The 24,135-nt window shown below is 35.7% G+C and overlaps 2 protein-coding genes and 2 long non-coding RNA genes across 7 annotated transcripts; 1 reads left to right on the plus strand and 3 right to left on the minus strand.

The window, feature by feature from the left end:
* Nucleotides 1-27: 27 nt before the first annotated feature.
* On the minus strand, nt 28-6,280 carry LOC112047975 (uncharacterized). Of its 4 annotated transcripts, none has more exons than XM_024085302.2 (4): nt 6,124-6,271; nt 5,700-5,744; nt 3,032-3,235; nt 28-2,565 (listed from the first exon to the last, which is right to left on the minus strand). In XM_024085302.2, the coding sequence occupies exons 1-4, from the start codon at nt 6,176-6,178 to the stop codon at nt 2,408-2,410; spliced, it is 462 nt and encodes a 153-aa protein (XP_023941070.1). In that variant the 5' UTR covers nt 6,179-6,271; the 3' UTR covers nt 28-2,407. The 4 variants fall into 4 exon arrangements, with proteins under 4 accessions (XP_023941070.1, XP_023941069.1, XP_023941071.1 ...); XM_024085301.2 differs by having other exon boundaries at nt 3,032-3,271; XM_024085303.2 differs by lacking the exon at nt 5,700-5,744 and having other exon boundaries at nt 3,032-3,271; nt 6,124-6,280.
* A 107-nt stretch (nt 6,281-6,387) lies between these two features.
* Nucleotides 6,388-11,365, plus strand: LOC112047958 (uncharacterized). Its single transcript, XR_002886990.2, has 2 exons — nt 6,388-9,067; nt 9,285-11,365. It is a non-coding gene; the product is annotated as an uncharacterized LOC112047958 (long non-coding RNA).
* On the minus strand, nt 10,605-15,656 carry LOC112047983 (uncharacterized). The gene is made up of 3 exons (XM_024085309.2): nt 15,500-15,656; nt 13,518-13,668; nt 10,605-12,606 (listed from the first exon to the last, which is right to left on the minus strand). The coding sequence occupies exons 1-3, from the start codon at nt 15,500-15,502 to the stop codon at nt 12,404-12,406; spliced, it is 357 nt and encodes a 118-aa protein (XP_023941077.1). The 5' UTR covers nt 15,503-15,656; the 3' UTR covers nt 10,605-12,403.
* A 5,452-nt stretch (nt 15,657-21,108) lies between these two features.
* LOC112047982 (uncharacterized) lies at nt 21,109-23,843 on the minus strand. The gene is made up of 3 exons (XR_002886994.2): nt 23,598-23,843; nt 23,058-23,177; nt 21,109-22,362 (listed from the first exon to the last, which is right to left on the minus strand). It is a non-coding gene; the product is annotated as an uncharacterized LOC112047982 (long non-coding RNA).
* Between the last annotated feature and the right edge of the window lie 292 nt (nt 23,844-24,135).

The raw sequence follows: 24,135 nt of genomic DNA on the forward strand, positions 1-24,135 counted from the left end.
TTAGAGAAGTCAAATAAAAACAATCTCTAATTAATAATCACTTTTATTTTACATCTTTCTAAACTCTAAAACAAAGTTGCTTTCCGCGTTTTAGTGCTTACATATTTTAAATGATTTTATAATAAAATGCATTTGTTAAATTGAACAACAAAATTGTTCATCCACAATTCATTTTTGTAGAGAATTTTTTTTTTTTTTTATGTTCTCTGTGAGCCTAGCTAGCCTAGCTTTCAGTTGTTTTGAATTATACCTACCACTGAACTTGTGTGGGTTTTTCGGTAGCCAACGTCTTTTTATGAATTCTAGGTAGGTACCTAAAGGTTTGGGGAGTTAGCGATCAGCGTCGTGACGTAATCACAAATTGTAATGTACTTTGAGAACATGTCATAACTATCGCGTCGCGTCGTGTCGCCGTCGCGTCCGGCGGGAATACAATAAGAGCGCAACGGGACGGGACACTGTTTGTGTTTGTGTTCTGTGAGTTTACACTTTACATTTTAGCTGTTACACAGACACTAGAATGGACGCACGACGCCCCTCGATGTCAGACTTGTGTTTTATAACAAAAATGGACGTCGTAAAAGTGTACTTTCTGGCTTTTTTTAACCGACTTCAAAAAGGAGGAGGTTCTCAATTCGGTCGGTATTTTTTTTTTTTTTTGTATGTACACCGATTACTCAAAGACGCGTGGACCGATTTCAAAAATTCTTTTTTTGTTTGAAACGGTATAGTCCCCATTTGGTCCCATTGCCATCATGTCAAGATCTGATGATGGAATCCTGGAGAAGTTGAGGGGAACTTTCGAAAATTATATGGAAGTCTAGTGTGTTCGTAAACTTTTCCATTTAGTATTTTTAAGCGCTACAATTTCATGAAGTTTTATAATCGATCTCATGATGGAGCCATAAAACACACGAGGGAACTCCTCGGCGATTTACAGCAGTTACCTTGTGTTTGGGCTTAATTAATTTGTATTAATGAGAACTTTCCACATAGATAGGTTGTGACTGTTATTAGGGGTCTGATGATGAAGACCAAGGTCAATTAAGGGAACTCCTTAACGGTTTACGGTAGCTACCTTGTGCTTGGGCTTGATTAATTTGTATTGCTGAGAATTTTGTATCAAGGTGGGTTGTGACTGCCATTAGGGGTCTGATGTATTCGTTTGAGATAAAATCTTACACTAAAAATGGAAAAATAATAAAAAAAATACAACCGACTTCAAAACCTAAAAACATATCCACTAAACTAAAAAGCGAATAATAACATCATAATATGTTCTACATGCTGATCAGTATGAAGGCGGTGCTTAGCCAGTGTTGTCTTAATTTAAGCCATTTCTGACAGGACCACATGAAACAACACTGTCTGCAAAATCTAAATCTATAAGATATTCTCACATGGCTTGAATTAATACTGTTGGTTTATTTTACAAATAAATACAAAAACTAATCTTGATTTTAAATATAATTAAAAAGATATTTGATTGTATTAAATAATACACCAGCGCCATCTTCGTTCATTCCAAACAGAACGTAATTAAATGTTTTCGTAATGTTCCTCACTTCTTGTCACACCGTGCTAGTGGACGGACGTATTGCCTACCTTGCTAAAATAATAATATTTTGGATAATAATAATAGTGATCAGTTATATCCATCAAGTTGTTTTAATAGTATAAAACCCACAAACTAATAAATACATCACCGGCTTAGCACCGCCTTCATACTGATCAGCATGTAGAACATATTATGATGTTATTTTTCGCTTTTTAGTTTAGTGGATATGTTTTTAGGTTTTCAGTGCAAATCTTGAGGTCCTGGGTTCAGTCAAAATCTACATATTATTTCAAAAGTATATCTATGGTAATCACTGCCCGCAATGTGATATACCTACATCTACGCTCACCACGTCCCGACTCCCGTCCCGTCTCACATTCACAGCGTACGTCGCCTTTCTGCCCAGTCCGCTGTCTGTCCGAAATAATATTATCTGTAATCTAAGTCTAGATATAATTAATCTCCTATTGATCGTCTGTAAAGTTTGATATTTTATTCGATTCCACTTTAAAAAAAAATTAATTATAAAATATGATTATCCTACCTACACTGGAATATTTTACAAATAATTTCAGTTAGGTGTACGGTGTACGATCTACTAAATTTAAATTAATATAATTTATTAACACAAGTTTGTGGAACGCAATTTTTTTTATTATAAAACTCTGCCTTTCAGTCCAATAATAATTAATGAAACAGTAATTAATTAATGAAGAATTAATAATTAATCAATTACTCATTATTTTATAAGTAATTAATTATTAATTAATGATTAATCAATTATTATTATTTTTTTTTAATAAAGTAATTCAAGGTGAGGAATATATTGCTTCGGTCGACCAGTTAGTCCTAGGCTGGCACGATGGGCGCAATGATTGGCACAATCGGCGCTACGGGCGCGTTCTTCTGTAGATCGACGCAGCAGCAGTTGGTGATGAGGTGGTACTCCTGGCAAGAGTTGGCGTACAGGAACTTGCAGTCCGTGCGGCGGCAAGTGAACGCATGATCTGCAATAATGCGATTGAACGGTGTTTTTTATTTTTCAAAATTAAATTACAGGTGAATTCTAAGGTATTGATTGAGGCTGAAGCTAAAACGGAAGATTGAAAAGACATCTGGTGCCTCAGAGAGTATGTAAGAACGTTGTTTCTTAATCGGTAACATTTGTTAATAGTAACAGAGTCATTTGTCATATCCCGCATAAGTCTCGTGTCTTAAAAAAAAAAAATCAATATATTATTTTTAGGATGTATGGACATGTGATGGACCATTAAAAAAATTAAAAACTAGCCTTCAAGAGCCAGTTTCAACATCTTTTGATATATTTTGTGTAATAGTTTATCCACAAGATTTTTCTTTGTGAGAAAACATATGGTTGATACTATTCCACACTTGTCAGAAGGCGATGAAACCGGCCTTTAGTCTAGCACCGTTATTCTCGGCTCATCTACAGTAAATACTTAGAATACTCACATCCCGAATTATCACAGCAGCAGGAGTCATGGGCTTCTTTGTGCGAGCAGTAGCTGTACACCGAAGAATCGCAGAGCGGGCATCCTGGGTGGGCGCCTGGTGGCCCGTCCGGCCGGTGCGGGTACTGCCCCGGGTACTGGCCCGGATACCCGCCCGGATATCCGCCGTACTGGCCCGCGTACTGGCCGTATCCGATCCCACCTCCTAACAAATATTCCCATATGTCCCTTATTCCAAAACCTGTTGGATTGAGCGTTAGTGAATGAAGATGGAAATGAATGAATGTTAAGTTGATGTGTCGATTATAAAATGTTTGCAATAAGTACCAGATTGTTATTAAGGCCTTGAGAAGATAACCACTTAGTACCACGTAATACCTATTAAAAGTTGCTTATTTACTGTTAAGTTAACAGGTTAAGAATTAACGTACCTAATGTACCTAATCATTATTATCAACCCTTTATTGGCACAATCCTCATGTTAATCTCAGAATCATGATCATCAGTCGTCTTACATCTCGACTCTAGTTTATAGTTGTTTTTTTTTAAAGGAATAAACAACTTTAAAGGAATTACTTTAAAAAGAATGTTATGAATAACATTAATTCTATTAAGTATATTATTTTCTTACTAGCGAACGCCCGCTACTTTTTTCGCCCTTAGACCTATTTAATCTAGCCCTTGCAGTAGTATCGCTGTTAAATGGAGTAACTTCACCCGTTTTCCCAAAAGTTCCCTTTTCTGCTATGCTCCTATTGATTGTAGCGTAATGAAAAGTATAACCTGCCTAGGAGTATGAAGAATAATTTTACCAAGTTTCGATAAAATCCGTCGAGTAGTTTGTGTTAACGAACATACAGAAAGACAAAAAATTTACTGATTGCATTTTTAGCATCAGTATCGATCACTAATCACCCGCTGATAGTAATTTTGGAAATAAATTTCATGCACAGAATTTACCTCTCCACAGGTTCATTATAAGTATAGATTAATTAGATAGGTACGATCATTTCAAATGCATTTTTCTAAGCTTGCCAGCATTTCGGAGTCCGTTCACCTTTGAAAGATAAACTTCGTCCCAATAGTCTGTTCTCAAATTGTTGGTATATACGAGTACATTATATAGGCTAATGATGTTCTTCAAAATAAATGTTCATAGGTACATATACGCTACATACAGCGTACATGCTGCTAATTGATATTCATAATGACATCATAAAAAAAACACAATTTGTATGAATTAAGGTTTTAACTTTTAACTCACAAAGTCAAGGAAATACACTATATAATGTGAGTTCAACAATAAAAAGATATGATCTTTGAGTTTTCGTAATTAGTTAATTACTGTGCATAACAATTAAGTTAGGCATTTTTTTGACCGAGATTCATCATCAAGGTCACACTACCTAGATGATCAACTTGCGTTTATTTATATTGCTTCCTCCTATTTGCTCCTACTTAGCTAATTTTGTGATATCAAATTTCTAGAACGATTCAGACCATAGTTTGGATAACACTGCTAACGTTAAGTACATACAGATTTTAGATTCCCATAATATGGGTAGGTACCTACGTACCACACAATACAAGAAATATATTAAATTGGTAAAAAGCAAAAATGTATAAATAATGAAGTTCTTAAATACTGCTATGCTGACGACTTTAGATAGCTAGTTTTCTTGACTTAAGTTCTATTTAAGAAAAAAAAAACCCACCTAGATTTTTTTCTAATAGAAAAATCTTCCATTGTAAATAATAATTAATGGACTGAGGCTAAATATTCTAAATTAACATACCTATATAGATAACATTTCTTAAATGATTTTCGAGATCGATGCCCTTTACCTGGTTAATGAACTTAAACATGAACATGTTTGGATATGTTATTCAGCCGTATGATTTGATTTATCACCCGATACCAACGAAATCCTGCTCCTATTACGTAAAGCTTAATGATTGATGCACTTAGGTACTATGATATTACGTAATTTGTGTCAAATTAATATGAAGCAAAAAGCCTAGTTTTTTATAGTCACCTGATTTTTTTGTAAGTTTTTTAGTGGTATATTAGTAAGTAAGATGTGTAGACCCAGTATTTTATATTATTTTATTATTAGTCTACGAACTTTGGTAGACCACAATCTTAGTCCTTGTGATGGCCAGTGCTTTGAGTTAGCCCATGCTCTCACCATAAGATATATCTCTATTTATTGACTAGGTCTAGAACAACTAAGAGTCTTTGCAGCTTCTTCTCAAATCAACCATGGTTCAAACTCCATAGTTATTGTGTACAGAAAAGCTATAAAATTTCGAAGATCTGGCCATCACATACTCTTGATCTAATGGATATTCTACCAAGTTAACAAACATAAATCAAAAAACTTACACAAGCAATCAATGACATTGAAATAAATAAAAAGTGTTTGTAAGTAAATAAATAGTGGTTAAAGTTTTAATAACAATTCTGTTCTATTATAATATTAAACTTTCTGGATATCTCCTAGTTTTTCGTAAAAGCTGTTATAATGTCGTAAAGGTGAAAGTTTTTGTTAAATATAATAAATACAAAATAACATTCAATGTCATTGCCAAATCAGGGTGACGCATTAATGACTTTTCGCTTTAATAAAAATATTAGATAATTTTTACCCAAGGTTTATCTTATTTACCACTCAATCTGTTTCGGCTGAGATCGTAATTAGTCGGAGTGAGACCTAAATAAAAACGAACATTTAAAATAATAGCTAGTTATACTAATAAAAATAATTAATTATCTAAATCTCAACTTTATACTAATCTAAGTACTAAGTATTAACTACTTGCTTTTTTATATGGTATCATCAATAAGGAATCAGTAATTTTTGAGAGCATCCTCCAATCCGTAATTATTGTAGGCACCTACCAATGTTACTATTTACGATACAAAAATCGCATTTTATTTTCAATAATTCACTACGTATACGTCAACGGCTAATTATTATTTCATTAAATAATTAATGAAAAAAATATTAATTAATAATTGGCTTTTAATTAAATTATTTTTTATTATTCAATTATTCATTAAATAAATAATGTATGTAAATATAAACTTACCATATCCTATTGTAATTAATGTAGCAAATACTAGTACAGTAAGTTTAGACGACATTGTATCACTTGTATTTTTATACAATAAAGTGTATGTCTGTTTGTCACAAGCGGTCCGTTTCGCAGATGGGAATCGAGTGTTATTATAAAAATGTTCGTCGCAGCTAAAGGCTTAGCTTGACATACCGGTACAGGCGTCGATATAGCTGTTAAAATAATAAACATTATGCCACCATGACACCATGTACCTAGATATATCTATTAAATTAAAAATACTTACTTCGTCCATGATAAAGTATTTTTAAATCAAACATAACATTCATTTCCCGTTGCTATTACATATATTACGTAATTGATACGGAAACGAAAATGAAAAATAACGTTGTAAAAACTTTGAAACAAGAAAATATTTATCATCTGAAATTGTAAAGTATTATGAGTTTTACGAGTAGTACTTTTTAATAATTTGTAGCCTAATTTAATTTTAAAATTTAAAAAGTAATTAAATATTAAATAGTATTGTTTAAAATAACGAAAACCACATCAAAATCGCATCAGTAGTTGTTGTGAATGCGGACATACGAGAACAATATGCTTATGAATCGAATAAAGAAACTCCTTTTATAAAGCTGATAAAACACTTGGCCGTCTAACAAAAAAAGTTTTCATTTGACACTTTCGTACGCGCCTGTACATACGCGTTATTCAGGTCCAAGGGTTATGCTTGTCCTTAACTCCTAATAGGGCCCGTTCTCCAAGCACTAATTATAATACCTAGACCGGTGTTTGCTGACCACCTTACGTATGGCGTTGCTACTCTAGAGTCTAGTGGATAATTTACTTTGAGTAAAATTACATAATATACCTACCTAGCTAGCTTGCTATTGCAGCTATTGGAGACAAAAGATTATATTCAATCAAATTGATCTAAAGTTTCTACGTAGTTTTTGTTTATTTGCTAGAACATTTAAACTTTTAACTTTATCATGAATTGTACAAAAATTTTGTAAGGCCTATAGAAAGGTCCATCCTGAAAATAGTTCGAATTGATTTTTTTTTCATTTTTTTATTGCAGTCGGGTATAGATACCCGTTACGGGACGTATGACAACACAGCCCTAAGTTAGAGGGTTCCTGTGTAATAATTATGCCCGCATGCAATTCATGTTTACCGTATCATAACTACCTAAAGCCGCACTAGATTTGTTTAGAGGTACCGACCTACGAGTACTCGTATAGTTTACGAAATTTGCATTTGTTAAGTCTCAAAATTAATTCCTCATTAGTCATTTTATTGCCCCACTGCAGGGCTAAGCCCCTTTCACAAGAGAGGCAATAGTCCCACCACGCTGCTCTTTGTCAGCCGATGGATGTCCACTGCTGAAAATAAGTCTCTTTTGAGGACTTCGAAACAAAGTTTTGAGTCGCCAGCATTTAGCGCCCTTCTGTAAGTTCTGTAACCCGCCCCATATCGTCGACCAACATCGCAGTTTCCTTTGCGGGTACACCATTTTATCACCTTGGGACCCTATGTCCATAGACTCTTAGCCGTTATGCCCCGGCAACTTCAGCTTTGCGACTAGTTTTTTCGATATATCCTCGATATATTAATAGTTGACTACATCATTCGCTGGATGCAGGCGGCTCAGTATCGTGATGTTTGGAAGTCCCTACAAAAGGCCTATGTCCTGCAGTGGACGTCCATCGGCTGATATGATGATGATGATGATGATGATATTAATAGTTTGCAGAGATACTCCAAGCACAGCTCGCTCCATCGCTCGCTGAATGACTTTGAGCCTTCTTATGAGACCCATAGTTAGCGACGTGCGGGTAAGTCATCACGGCAAGACGCTCTGATCGAAGACTTTCTTCTTCAGGCACTGAAGAATTTTGAACGAAAAGATGTCGCGGAGTTTACGGAATGCTGCCCAGCCAAGTTGAATTACGTTCTGATAATACAATTTCAAAAATTATATAGGTGCCAAGCCATTAATTATTAGTTATATTCCCTTTGGGCTCATGGTTAATCCGGCCCTGATGGGCACCTAAAACTTATCACCTATGCCAATTGCCACAGGCTGACGGTCATTGCAGGACGGGTTCCTTGTGTTTGCTGTAGTTTAAACCTGCATGAAGGCATCCAGTCCTGCCCATACCTGAGAGCGCGCCTATATTTAGAGCAGCCAATGTCAGGGCCGGGGTGCTTGACCGCTGTACCGTAACAAACCAGTCCGCCGACGCTGGACTTAGGAGATGTTCTCATTAGTAGTTTTAATTGTGTTGTTATTTTATAATTTTGCTAAATGATAATCACATAGTCGCGGTGGACATTCTGCTGGCTTGGTTCAACATTTCATTTGTTTTTTGAAATTCATATTAACATAAATTACATAAATACTATAATTTACTTTTCCAACCCTAATTATGCCACTGAGGCAGTACAATATTTTGTGAAAGACCGCATCTTGATGTACTGCCGCTATACTCATTTATTTTTGGATTTTCAACCATCGTACCTTGATTTCGTATGAGTTCCAAAGTCGGGGATACAACGACCTTTGTATAGGTTCCCTGCGAAATGTTAATTTATTTATAAGCGATGATTTTTCACTTACCTACCATCAGGTGGGTCATCTGCTTCGTCCGTCGATTAAATATCATCATTACGAGTATCACTATCAGCTTATTTTAATAGCTAAATGGCCAGGTCTTCCTTGTTATCGGAGAGGGGTCGGCGTCAAATAGTAGATTTATATAATAAAATAGTAGCTGTGTGTGCACAAAGCTTAAGCATTGTAAAGAATTAAAAATATTACATACGTATGTCTACGTATAAATTGACAGCGTCTAGATAAATCTTGTTAATCCGTGATTAAACGCTTCAATGATAGTAGACATATTTAATTAAAAAGGCTTTTAGTGATCGCGGGCGATGCTCTCTTTAGACAGTACGTATTAATACTGTCTCTCATCTCTGTGACATTTATATTATTTAGTAATTTTTTGTAAGTAGGTACTCATTCAGCAAAAAACTGCTAGACTAGTCTTAATTTAATGGTTAAAAAGTGGTTTTGAAAAGTTGTTTAATCGTTTGATAAAAATAGTACCATTTCTTCCTGATATCCTCTCCAATAACAAGTAACTCGTAACTGTTTGGTACCCTAGAGACAACAAAAGGAAACGTGGAAAGGCCATTAAGAAGATGGGAAGATGATTTGAAGATGACAGCAGGAACACTTTGGAAAAGGAAAGTTCATGATCGCAAGACATGGAAGATCTTGGGAGAGGCCTTTGCCGAAAGGCAAGACGATTTACCGGTGTCGTAATTTTTTTATATTGTACCTATAGATTTTTATATTAAGGTAAATTGTTAATAAAGGCTATTATTATCCTCGCTAATTGAATTCTCAACTGCCTCGTTGTTCTAGTAGTTAGTCATTTGGATTCGGGTGACGAGGTCCTGGGTTCGATTCTCGAGTCGGGTTATAAAGTATTTCCTATCTTCCAAGTAAATCTATGTAAATAATTCTTAATCCTAAGTAGGAGTTTAACACCTCAAGCTTCAGATATCACGGTAAGCCGTTGATCCCGGTACTGAAAATCTGACAGTGATCAAACACATAAAGACAAATTATCAGTTAGAAGCCCGGCAATATGCAGTAGCAGTCTGGTGGGAACAAGTCCCTCATCTCTGCTATAAAAGGCTGTCCCTATAGTGTGGCATTTAAATATGCTGACAATGATGAAAATAAAAAAAGCAGAAGTTTGTACTTCTGGTTTTTGTTTATCCGGGAAGTAGGTATCATACATATCATATTTGACGGCCGCGTGGCGCAGTGGGTAGTGACCCTGCTTTCTGCATCCACAGCCGTGGGTAAAATGTGATATAATAATAATAATAATAATAATAATAATAAATAAATAATAATAATAAAAAATAAATAATAATAAAAAATAAATATGTGATATAATAATAATAATAATAATAATAATAATAAATAAATATACTTAAACAATACACATCACTATCTAGCCCCAAAGTAAGCATACGGAATAGCTTGTGTTATGAGTACTAAGATAGTTGATATTATAATATTCATATACATTTATATACTACATATAAATACTTATATAATGTATAAATACACACAGACACTGGAAAACACCCATGCTCATCACACAAATATTTTCCAGTTGTGGGAATCGAACCCACGACCGTGGATGCAGAAAGCAGGATCACTACCCACTGCGCCACGCGGCCGTCAATTACAAGGCCGGGTGTAATTACAAGCACATGAGCTTCATCATTATCAACCCATATTCGGCTCACTGCTGAGCTCGAGTCTCCTCTCAGAATGAGAGGGGTTAGGTCAATAGTCATCACGGCTCAAGCACATGAGCTTAATGCATATGATATGCCTTTTAAATTATCGGGTGTAGGTGCTCTTCGATGAACTTTTCAAAAAACATTATAAAAACATATGGTTGAAGAATAAAAAACGTTTTTTTGTATTTTAATGATTTTTTCTACTAGGTACCTATGCATCTACTTAAAAGTAATATACAATTGTAATTAGAGAGAAATAAATATTATTATAACATGAAAAGTAGTAAGTACTCGTAGTAGTGTAGGCAATAAAGTATAATAACTGAAATATCCTGAATTTTCATTGGATACACATCATAACACAATATCCTAAATAACCAAATGTTTTGAGAGACAATGGACGGAACGGACGGCGACGCGTGACTGGTGTGATGTCAGCAGTTGCAATGTACTATTGAAAGCAAATATCGAAGCGTGATAGACCACCCCCTTCCTGAAGTAATGCACGTAAACTGCGGTACCAGGAAGGAAAGGAGGAGATAAGAAGGAAAAAAAAAAGTTGCAATGTAACCTGTATTATATTTAATATTCCGTGGTACTAGTTGAAATATAACACGTTACACAGAGCTATAGATATCGCGTCGTATCGCGTCGTGTCGCGTCGCCGTCGCGCCCGACGGGAAGAAAACAACAAGAGCGCAACGGGACGTGCCGTGACGCGTGAGGAGGTACATCAGTGGGTTAGCACCGCCTTCAAGTGATCAGCAGGTAACGTAACATGATGTTATTTTTTTTTGCTTTCTAATTTAGTTGGTTGGTTTTAATTTTATGTTTGTTTCGGTTGTAATTTATTTTTTATTATTTTAGCTGTCACACAGTATTTTATTTGTACTTTAATAAAAGAAAATAGTTCCTACAGTCACGAAAAAATAGGTATTACGTCATACCAGGCGCCTCTAACTTATAACACAGCAAGCACATTTAGAATACGTAAATATGTAGTAAAATAACTTTAACTAATCTAATATAAAATTAAAGTAAACATTAAATCTAAAAATAAATCTTAATTAAATATAAAAATCTACATTTTAACACAAGTAGATGAATCTACAACCTGATGATTCAACAATGAATTTTAACGAACTCAAGAGTAATTAAGATTAAAAATTGTTATACATTAAACTAAGTATAATTTAAGAGCATGTTACAAAGCAAGAAACATAATGTATTAAATAGGCGGTTCTAATGTTCTAAAAGAAAGTTAATTAATAAGACATTCACACGTAATGCCAGTTTGTAATTAGGGGTCTTGAAATATAGACATAAGAGGAAACATAAAATAAAACTTATGTAGTGGATATGGGGCTCAAGTTTTGTTGTCCGTACCTTTGACGTCAAATTGTCAAGAATCCTGACACAAATATGAAAGTAATAAATGTCATGGAAATATATAAGAAGTTGAATCTAATGCAGTTAGCTATAGAGTTCAAGTTTCATTAGCCATACCTATTACTTTCGTCAAACTGTCAAGAATCCTGACACAGATATGAACAGTAATAAATGTACTGGATGAATGTAAGAAGTTGAACCTAATACAGCTTGATATATGGTTCAAGTTTAATTGTCCGTACCTATGATGTCAAATTGCCAATAGTCCTGACACAAGTACGAAAGTAATAAATGTCATGGAAGAATATAAGAAGCTGAATCTAATTCAGCTTGCTATAGAGTTCAAATTTCATTATCCGTACCTATTACTTACGTCAAATTGTCAAAAATCCTAACACAAGTACGAAAGTAATACCTGTCATGGAAGAATATAAGAAGCTGAATCTAATGCAGCTTACTATAGAGTTAAAGTTTCATTATCCGTACCTATTACTTACGTGAAATTGTCAAGAATCCTGACACAAGTATGAAAGGAATGAATGTCATGGAAGAATTTAAGAAGTTGAACCTAATGTAGCTTGATATAGGGTTCAAGTTTCATCGCCCGCATGATATCACCGGTGACGGAGCAGCGACCGGCCTGCATGATGACGCGAGCGTCTTCGCGGCCGCAGACCAGCTGCTTGAAGTTGAACTCGTTGAGAGTGAACGTGGTGTCCGGGTCCTCGTCCGGCTCGCCTTCGTACACTGTCACTTTGTTTAGATCTAGAGCTGAAATGAAATAACAGACTTTTTTAATTTGTCCAATGTCCAGGCAAAGATCGTTGACCAAACAGCCTGTTCAATCGTGTTCAATTCTTGAGTACATTTATTTTTAACTTTATTCTTTCCTATAGGAAAATGGATTACATTACACTGGATTACACAATGGATTACATCGTACCAACATATCTTCAGTTTTACTATTACATTACAACATGACAAGCATTATTCGTATTTTAACATTTAAGCCTTGTAATAATTATCTAAAATGATCTCAAATTGGCAGCGCCTCCGCCACCACCACGCGTGACTTATCAAAGCTAACACAGGTTAACTTAGCGTAGTAAATTCTTTGATCCTTTAGCTATTTACAGGTATAATTAAATTTTGGATGAAAATTATTATACTGAAGATAATATTTGAAGCCTGAGAGGAAACACGTAACGCACTTGACTTGTTTAGTTACTTGTCTAAGGCATTTGAGTTTGTGCAACGTAGCAATATAAAATAAAATTAAGGAAAAAATGTGCTGAGATTGTATTAAATAAATAGAATTTTGAAAGTAGATATAAATGGAAAACGATCTGTCCGTCCTAAAAATAGGGGTCCCTCAAGGATCTATATGAGGGCCAATTTTGTTTCTCATATATATTAACGACTTTTGTTATCTTGATAAACCTAGTTCCAAATAATTTGTATATTTCTGTAATTCTATAACTTTATTAACTTCGGATAGGATTTCCACATTTACGATCTGTGTTGTGTGAGTAACTAGATGAAAACGAGTGATTATTATTAAACAAAATTAACAACAATATTAAAATCAAATAAAACTATAAAAAATAGAAAAGTTTATACTTATAGTTAGTTCTATTTATAGTATTTATACTATAGTCAATGCATATAAGATAAGTACTTACTCCAAGAATACACTGAAACTCCCTTCATGATGTGGAAGAGGAACACGCCCCCCAACTCCTTGGCCTTGGCCTGGTCTACGCTGTCGAGCCGGGCCTTGATCCTGGCCACCAAGTCAGCCTTGCTCAGGTTTGTGTCGCTCTGGGATGCGCCCTGTAACATCCACATATTTAAACACAAAAGTCCAACCTTAGGCTATATAGAGAAGATAGGCTTGGGTATGAACATGATCTCACCTGATGGTAATTGTAGATATGGGTAGTATAAGATGGGATACGCTTGCCTATAAGATTAATATTCATTCTTAGTTTGAATATACCCAAGTTTTATGACTCAGGAAACACAGATTTGGAAAGGCCGAAGGATATTCCAAACCAAAGCCGCCGTATTAGAATAGAAAACGCAAAAAAGCGTTTGTTGAGTCCTAGGGATATCAATTCAAAATTCAAAATTCATTTATTTCAATTAGGCTTAGTTTACAAGCACTTTTGAAATGTCAGTTATTTCACAACTTAATTTAATCCAATGGTGGTAATGATAGTCGAAAACTTAAAATTAAAGTTACGAGGGTTCCAAACTCTTCTCGGACCAAAGGCCTTGGTTCGAGAAGAGCCCACAACAAACTCAGCCAAGGTTTATTTTTTTGTTTACCACCATTTTACAAACTTATTTAAAACTAAGCACACAGTCGTATAATACAGTTTAACACCAAGATTTGTTATCATGTATGTTTCCTTTTCTTGTTATAAATGTATTTTTTTTTCTTATGTAAACTGATTTAATGTAATCGTCAATTTATTTTAATATTACGGAAATGTGCATGCCGTGTCTACTTTAATTTGATTGTGCAGAGCCTTGTGTTTGTGTTTTTTTTTATATTGTATTTGTGTAAATGCTGCGACAGTCACTGGTGGACCAAATAAATAAATAAATAAAAAAATCATCAACACTAATAAGACTTTCCTAAAAGCTTGCGTTATCCAACAACATAGTGATGAAAAAATTGAAAACCCATCTCGCGGTACCGTGGTAGAAAGGAGAAGGTGGTACGACTAAGAGTAGCTCCTGAGCACATTTTCCGTAATATACTTATCCTATAAACACGAAGTACCTACCTACTGACAACTAGCAAGTTTCCGTAAACAAAAACAATTAATAATAATTATTTTTGAAAAAATAAATCGATTTTTATCCAGGTTTAATTTAACGTCAATAAGTATTTAGGGTTAAGAACGTTCATATGTTTACCTACCTGTCTCACCTGATGGTAAGTGATGATGTAATCTAAGATAGAAGCGGGCTAGTTTCTACACGACATCGTACCGGAACGCTAAATCGCTTGGCGGTACGTCTTTGTCGGTAGGGTGGTAACTAGCCACGGCCGAAGCCTCCCACCAGCTAGACCTAGACCAATTAAGAAAAACCTCAATCGGCCTAGCCGGGGATCGAACCCAGGACCTCCGTCAATAAATCCACCGCGCATACCACTGCGCCACGGAGGCCGTCAAAATAATAACTACTTAAGCGTATAAACCTTACTCTTGATTGACTCTATCTACTGATGAAAACCGCATTAAAATCTGTAGCGTTTTTAAAAGATGTAAGCGTTGGTTATAAAATATGTTACAAGAAGATTAAGTTATGAAGATAAAGTAGGTACATACATACATAAATAAATTAAATTGGGTAAAATAATTAGAATTAAATATGTATCTATGTTATAATCCCATATACTCGTACATGGTATTTTTTTAAATACTGTAAACTAGCCGACGCCCTTCGGTTTCACCCGCGTAGTTCCTGTGCCCGTGAGAATACGAGGATAAATAATAGCTTACGACACTCACAAATAACGTGGCTTTCTAGCAGTAAAAGAATTTTTAAAATTGGTTCAGTAGATCCAGATATAACCTTCTAAATTAAACTTTACATCTCTATAACATTAATATTGTAAATAATTTCCAAAAAAGTACAATGCACTCACCATCTCGTGTGTCAGTTCCGTTCTGTCGCTCGCTGGCCGGCTGCAGTGAGGCTGCGAGTTGCGACTTTCACTGTTACAAAACTTACAAGCACGCTCTGACTAGGGTGACCATTCTCACACGATGATAGGACAGTCTCATCGGGTATGTATCGTGGTTTGCTATTCAAAACGTGAGCCACTGTATCAAATATAGATAACAATTTATTTATTTTGATATCATCCACGAAAAGCCGACGAACCCGTGCGACAACGTCACCCAGGTCCGACAAAATACTCTCTAGAGAGTAATATATAGAGAGTATTTTGTCGGACCTGAGTGACGTTGTCGCATGGGTTCGTCGGCTTTTCGCGGATGATAGCAAACTAAATAAATTATTATTTAATCATGATGAACTTCCGCAAAGTTACGCCTGCTTCTATCCAATAACTATATCAAATGCCAGTGATTTTGCGTATTTGGTCATCATCTACACGATTATGTCAATGAAATTACTTTAATTAACATTATTTCTATAGATTAAGATCTTTCAATAGAGCGATAACTTATAATCTAAAATTATTTGGTTGAAATAACTGTGTAAAATGAGGTTATTAACGGCATTTCGTTGAAAGTTTGATGATCGTGAAAACGAAAAATCAAAATCACTTGATGCACGCACTGTTCGAAGACTTTATTAAGGCACTAAGGAATTTCTCGAACGCTGCCCAGCCGGGTTCGGCGATTCACCTCTTTCTCGAAATTGGACCTACTTAACTGTGTGAGCTAAATATAATATGTATACTTATCTACAATTTCAAGCGCAGAGTCCTCAACAACAAAAGGAAGAAGGGGTACAAGAGTACTAATTACATTATCTCTAATCATATTGCAATCAGTAAAGTTTAAAGATTTATGAACTAAATTTTAATAAGCTAATCACCGTCCTGACTACCTTCTTACCTGGTTCGAGCACAAACGTTTAATGTTCGTTTACTGGCTGGAGCGGAACGACCTTCAGCGTTTATAGTTATAAATGCAAACTTATTCTGTTAAACTTAGTTAAAAACAAAAATAATTTCATAATTAGCCTCTGTGAATTAACACTTTGAATTGAGGACTTAATTTTTTTCGTATTCGTATCGACGTGATTTTATAAAAAATATTTTCAACAAAAACATAACACCGTTACATAATATGTTTTCCATGTCGTTAATTAACTAATTGTATGCAAAAGATTTTAATTAGTTTTTCACCCAAGTAGAAACCAATTTTATTAGCGAGTTAGTGCTTTTTATCAACTCAAAAAATCTTTATTCATAAAAATATTTGTTCATTTTGAATCATTGCTATTGTATAAAATAATTTTTGACTAGGTATAATTGATCGTACTGACCAACTTTACGTTTCCAATATTAGATAAATAAGATCAGTTCAATGATACGAATATACTGTAAGATTCATTTACATATACTCTGTAAAAGATCTGTGGAAAAGGTCAAATCCGCTAAAATCCGTTAATGCAATAATGTATCACTGTGAAGTCGGACCATTTTCATGTGTAGAGTCGACAATAATCAAACCTTTTAGGATAGGCAACGTGATTATGATTTATGCAAGTTATATTTTTGGTAGGTAGGTTGATGGTAAAGGCCAATTGATGTTAAGTATAAAACCATCGATATATCTATAGCCGTGATAGCCCAGTGGACATGACCTCTGCCTTCAATTCGGAGGGCGTAGGTTCGATTCTGGTTTGGGGCATGCACCTCCAACTTTTCAGTTATGTGCATTTTAAGAAGTTAAATATCGCGTGTCTCAAAGGGTAAAGGAAAAACATCGTGAGGAAACCTGAATTTACTTAATTCTCTACGTGTGCGAAGTCTGCCAATCGGCATTGGGCCAGCGTCGTGCACATTGACCTTACCCCTCTTATTCTGAGAGGAAACTCGTGCTCAATAGTGAGCCGGAAATGGGTTGCTAATTAAAAAGATAAAACCATCACCCACAACCGAGGGCGCTTAAATAAATTAAGCTCTGATCATAGTGGTCAAATAATTACTATCTTAAATAATAAAACCAATAGCAATCAATGGGTAAAGTGTAGGCCAATAACTGAAAGTAAATTAAAGCGATTCAAAAACACAATTATTTCTAAAATTCCAAGTCTTGCATTTGAAAATAATCATCCAGACATGCTCTTTGGTACACTTTTCAAGACAATAGACAGAGAGTTTAGTAAAATTTTTAACTTTAAACGCATTAATGCTAGCCAAAAATTAAAGTTTAGCGAATGGGCTACTGTAGGCATTTACAAAAGTAGAGACAAACTGTACGAGTTGTACGAGGAAAAACAATATACTCAAACGCGAACTTATTTAGATTATGTCAAAAGTTACTCAAAAATTTTCAAACGTGTTTGTATTCTTGCGAAATCGTTACACATCAAACAGAAAATAATTGAGTCTGAGAACAAGATACAAACCACCTGGAATATAATTAATAGAGAATCAGGAAAAATCAAACCGCGGGATATCAGTTTTGAATTAATTGTCAATGACAAAAAGGTAAACACTGATATCGAGGTTGTTAATGCCTTTGAAGATTTTTTCCAGAATGTTCCTATCTTGTTAACTGATTCACTAGATTCGTCTGCTACGGAAGCCCAGAGACTATTAAGAGGCAATGTTAAAGAGTGCAACGTTCTTTTTGAATTTCACCACATAACTGTATCAGACATTAAAAAATCTTTCAATTTGTTAAAATTAAAAAGAACCGGAGATCTGTGGGGCATGTCAGTGAAAGTAATATCTAATATAATTGATGTAATTGCTCCCCACTTAGCCATTATTTTTAATGAATGTGTGGACTTAGGTATTTTTCCGAACCTAATGAAGCATGGCAAATTGATACCACTTTTTAAATTAGGAGACAAATCAGATCTTAATAATTATAGACCGATTACAATATTGCCAACACTTAGCAAGGTCTTTGAAAAAATCATATTAAATCAACTTTTATGTCATTTTAATTTAAATAACTTGTTTCATCCTGAACAGTATGGTTTTACAAAAGGTCGCAATACAACTGATGCAGGGGCTAAACTTTTAAAACATATTTATGAAGCATGGGAAGGTTCTAAGAATGCTATTGGTGTGTTCTGTGATCTGTCCAAGGCGTTCGATTGTGTTGACCATAACACCCTTCTACTCAAGTTAAGCTACTATGGCATCAAAAGTGTTGCACTCGATCTCATTGCCTCTTATCTCAGTGATAGAACGCAGAAGGTATGCATAAATGATATAAAGTCGCACGGTTCCACTACCATAATGGGCGTCCCACAGGGTTCAATTCTGGGTCCTTTTCTATTTTTAGTGTACATAAACGATTTACCATACCATGTCAGCGGCATATGTGAGATTGTACTGTTTGCTGATGACACATCCTTAATTTTTAAGTCCGACAGAAATAAAGATAACTCTGACGACGTAAACCGTGCCATATCGCATGTGTCGCATTGGTTCACTGCAAATAATCTACTTTTGAATGCCAAGAAAACTAAATGTATTGAGTTTTCATTGCCAAATGTTAAAAAATTAGATAAGTCTATAATGATCGATGGTGAAACACTGGAAATGGAGAGTTCCACAGTTTTCCTGGGAGTGACCTTGGATTGTAAACTTCAGTGGGGTGCTCATATAGAAAAACTGTCTGGTAAACTTAGCTCAGCGGCATTTGCCGTGAGAAAAATAAGACAGTTTACTGATGTTGATACAGCTAGGCTTGTTTATTTTGCGTACTTTCACAGCGTAATGTCTTACGGTATTTTATTGTGGGGCAAGGCTGCCGATATACAATCTATATTTGTTCTTCAAAAAAGAGCAATTCGAGCAATATATCAATTAAAATCACGCGAGTCCCTTCGTCAAAAGTTTAAAGAAATAGGTATACTAACAGTAGCCTGTCAATATATATATAACAGTATAATATATGTAAGACAAAATATTAATTTGTACAAACGAAAAGGAGATTTAAACCCACGTCTTACTAGACACGGGCATAAGTTAGTTATTTCTGCATATCGTCTCCAAAGAGTAAAAAAATCTTTTGTAGGTTTGGGTGTACTCTTCTATAATAAGATCCCCAAGACTGTGATGGACCTGCCAATGCATAGCTTTAAGCAATGTGTTAAAAAACATCTACTTAGTCGAGGGTACTACAACATTGATGAGTTCCTTAATGATAAAGATGCTTGGAGGTCGTTGGATCAGCTTCCACCTTCACACAGAAAGTAAAACTATAAAAAATGTAAACAGTAATTGTTATTAATTGTAAATTATAATACTGTATGACTTTTTCAAAAGAGCAACTGTTGAGTTTCTTGCCGGTATCTTCTCAGCAGAACCTGCCTTCCGAACCGGTGGTAGAATCTTTACAAATAGTCAACTGACGTGTCAAAAGTGCTTGTAAACTGACTTGAAATAAATGATTTTTGATTTTGATTTTGATTTTGATCCTGGATGAGTTCTCCTACGTAGCTCTACTTCTACAAGCCACTGGCAATACCGCAAATCAGAAACGTATGGCGTCGCTATTACCAAAAAAAGTTACCAAGAAGACGAAAATGGGTTGCTAATAATGATTTGTTATTATCTGACATCTCTTGTGAGGTCAGATAATCATTATGCTTTGGCAAGAGCAAGAGCATGGCTAGAGCGCTTTCCTGGATTAGTTCTCCTACGTAGCTCTACTTCTAGAAGCCACTGGCAATAACGCAAATCAGAAATGGCGTCGCTATTACCAAAAAAAGTTGTTCCCGTTTGTTTTATGGTCACCACACAAAAGTGTTCATGTTAAGACTATCGTTATGTAGTATTGGCATTGCGTAAAATTTCACTTTTAACTGCGTCGGAGTGTCAATAGAGGCTAATTGTGATGTGGTTTTGATTACATTTGTACACGGTCATCATCCGTTTCCTTGTTAGAAACTAAACTAAAGAGACGCTGTGGCCTGTGAGAAAAAAATATTATTATAGAAGGGCATGCAATTGAGTGTAAATATTTACGCTTGTCTTCGTAGGTATATATTTTTATGGTTTGGTTTGACATGGTCAAATTGCCACTATCCATTAATATGCAACAAAATCAAAAATTTGCAAAGCCACCCAGTAGGTCATTTTAGAGAAATCCATGTACTCGACTAGCAGTTGCGTGCAAGCCTTGTCATGTCCGATATTGAAGAATTTTGTATTTAAGGTGTTTTTCAGATAGCATGGGTACGGTGACAGTTGCCTGTGTGACGTTCATAATACGTACTATTATCGTGAATCGCGGCAAACTTTCAAGAGTGAAACGAACTGTCATCGGTCCGTACCCATGCTATCTGAAAAACACTTTAGGTAGTGCATATCCTTATCGAAAACACTCTATAGGTGTACCTACATGATACTCGTAGATAAAAAGTGCCGAATTGATAAGGTTTTGTAGGGGTAGTACCGAGATACGAATGACTTCTAAAAAAACACAATATCTTCATCTTTCGTATCTTTAATGTTTCATCCCCCATCTTTCATTCCCCATGATTGAGATTAGGTAAAATTTAAATGAAAAATATGCAAGTAGATTAGATTGGTTTTATTGATCAGTGATTTTTTTATATCGATATAATAGGTAGTAGGTACACGTTTTAATTTAATTTCCTTCAATGAGACAATAAAGCGAATATAGTAAGCGTGGAGAAATCAAGATCACGGAACTTATTGAAAAGCAATACCTTTCCCTTCCACCTTGAAAAACCCTCAACCGTCCTGCGTAATCCCTCATGGTAGGTAATCTTCAACCACTCCTACTCTATTCTTTTCTTTGTCTGTTGCGGTTCAATATTCCGATGTTTTTAAAAGTTCACAGAATAGTTTATGAATAACGCCGCAGACGGTAAGCGAAAATGCAGGTAGAAGTGTAGACCGTACGCATGGATCTGTACCTACTTGCTCACTTTCTTGATTGAGGATTGTAGGTGATAGGGAAATAGAAAGCTTGAAGGGCATTCCAAATTTTCTCAGTGTAAATCAGGCGGACAACGCCTTCAGTGGCTGGTGACGTAGAGAAGATGTCGATTACTAGAGAACCAGAAAGTTATGACAAAATTGAAGGCTCAGGAAAAAGATAAGAAGGAAGAAGTTAAAAAAGATGGTTAGCTTGTATGAAAGAAGACCTAATGGGGAAAATGTGTGTGTAGAAAAAAGGTAAAGAACAGAAATGAATGGGCAAAAGTGCAAAACAATCCTTTCTGTTATCCCTGTTTTTTGTGTTAGAACAAGTGGTTGACCAGGCGAAGACCTAAAAAGGTTGTAGTGCCGACGTATGTAAATAAATCAGGAGGGTTATTATGTATCTCAGTGTACCATTTAAATAAAGTCACTACATAGTTTTTCATCGTGTTTTCGTATTTGCAATCATCAAGCTTTGTTTTTACAATGAAATTACATAGTTATCCTTATTTTACGTAACTTTACATTGGTATAGTAATAGTAATAGCGAAAATACGTTGAAAAGCTATGTAGTCACTCATTATTTGAATGGCACACCGAGATACGTAATAACCCTGCTGGTAAAGCATTGACATTGACCTATCTACTTTAAACGCATGTGTTGGACTTAGATCTCAAGGTAAGTTTGAGCGTTGGTAGTGTAGGTATATCATCAGCACTCCTAGATGTAATGGGTCTGTTAAAAATGGTGGAATTGCTCGTCATTGCACTGCATTGACGAAGCGTTGGTGAACTTCTAGTGCTACGTGTCCGTTGTTCATTTAGTGATGGATCTGATGCTTGGTTGCTTGGCTGGTTAGACTGATTAGCTTGCATTTGTAGTGGGCCGCGTTGCACTGAAAATAATTTGTTATCATTGATTTTTACCGCTGACAGCTGACATAGCTTAGCTAAGCTGAAGTAGCAATGGGCAGGCCACATAGTTCGAAGAGAAGATGGACGTTGGGGTCCCAATGTGCTGGAATGGCGACCCCGCACCGGAAAGCGCAGTGTTGGTCGACCCCCCCCAGGAGGTGGACCGAAGACATCAAGCGGATTGCAAGGAGCCGCTGCATGCTTGCGGCTCGAGACCGGTTTGTTTGGAAGTCCATGCAAGAGGCCTATGTCCAGCAGTGGACGTCCATCGGCTGATAATGATGATGATGATGATGAAGGCCAGCTGGCCTATTCACTGTGGTTCTTATTGTCAACCTAATAAAATGAACATCGAATCGACTGAAAAATGTCGTCTAATGGTTGTCAGTAGGAAGGCACCGTAATATTTGTTACCTATAGCTTTGCAAGTTTGTTGACTGCACGGGTGTGAAGTCGTGTGTGCAGGTTAGGGGGAAATAAGAAGTCGTACGCGCGGGGCATTGCTACCCCCCTCCCGGTCTCTGCGGACCATCGGGAGTGTAACGAACAAATTTGCTAAATAATATATATATGTATTAACTTTGACGTACATAGTTATAATAGGTATCATTGTATGGACTAATATAGATGGATAGATAAGGATATGGTTATTGTAGAATGTTAAGGAATTACGTACAAACTCGCCGTATGAGTGTTTCGAGCCTGCTCTCGAAGATGGTGCCGACGAGGTGGAACATGAGCACCGCCAGCACTACGGGGCCGCAGGAGCTCCATGCCATAGGTCATGTGACACTACCTGGGGTAGGACAAGTTTTGTTAACACATTCACTGGGGTACGAGGTCAATTGACCTAGCACGTCTAGCGTCTTTAAAAGTTAGGAGGTCGATGGACCACGTAACGACATAAAGTTCTAGTATGAGGTCAAAAAACCTCGTAGCGCACCAAAGAAAAGTACAGAAAAATCAGTGCTCCAGTGAACGTGTTATAGCACTTTTACGTGAATGGGAAGTATTATTTCGTAAATAACTGTATCCTGCCGTCCGAGATCTTACGAAAACTTACCCAGTGTAGGGCTCTGTATGTTCAAGGTCCAACGGAATTTAGGTTTCAAGTCGTATCTACTGTCAATTGACCCATATGTACCTTACTCCTCTAACAACTGCCTTTCAAAAAGGAAAATCGTACGTATAAATATAGTTGACCGGATTTACTTACCAGCACTATTATTGTGATGAAATAAAGTTATATGGTTTAATACATTTTCGAATGAATATTTTTATAACATAGCCTTCCTGATTATTACTAGATATTAAAGTCCAAATTTTAGGTGGAATCAATTGGAGATTATTACGTAACTATTACTCGTACGAGTAGGTAAAGGTTTATTATTGTAGTGTTTAGTTTATTATATTATATTGTACTAAATTGTACTCGTAATTCATAATGAATTTGATATTCAAGTTTTGGTTTGGATTGACGTATCAATAAAGTCATTGTTAAAAAATAGCGTTATCCTTTTTTCCTCTGTCTACATTTTTCTTATATAAGTTACAAGGGCTCGCACCTCAGACGAATTATAAATGCAGAGAGGCTCGCACAGACAGAAATCGTTCCGGCGTTCTGAGTTCCAAAGATTTACGTTTGCAATTTTATGCCGCCATGCAAAAAGCAGGCGGGCTTATATTGCTCGATGCTGTAAAATTAGGCACATGCATTACAAATTATAAAGAATGAGAAAGGGAGAACGCAGAAT

This window comes from Bicyclus anynana, chromosome 21, assembly GCF_947172395.1.
Source record: "Bicyclus anynana chromosome 21, ilBicAnyn1.1, whole genome shotgun sequence".
Classification (NCBI taxonomy): domain Eukaryota; kingdom Metazoa; phylum Arthropoda; class Insecta; order Lepidoptera; family Nymphalidae; genus Bicyclus; species Bicyclus anynana.

Excerpts from the sequence above, each read along its gene's own strand:
- LOC112047975 (XM_024085301.2), bottom strand. The coding sequence starts at position 6,178 with ATGTCGTCTAAACTTACTGTACTAGTATTTGCTACATTAATTACAATA. Across the intron at positions 5,745-6,123 it reads ATTAATTACAATAGGATATG|GTCTCACTCCGACTAATTAC; the intron begins GTAAGTTTATAT and ends GTTTTTATTTAG. Across the intron at positions 3,272-5,699 it reads CAGCCGAAACAGATTGAGTG|GTTTTGGAATAAGGGACATA; the intron begins GTAAATAAGATA and ends TCAATCCAACAG.
- LOC112047983 (XM_024085309.2), bottom strand. Across the intron at positions 12,607-13,517 it reads AGTTTCAGTGTATTCTTGGA|CTCTAGATCTAAACAAAGTG; the intron begins GTAAGTACTTAT and ends ATTTCATTTCAG.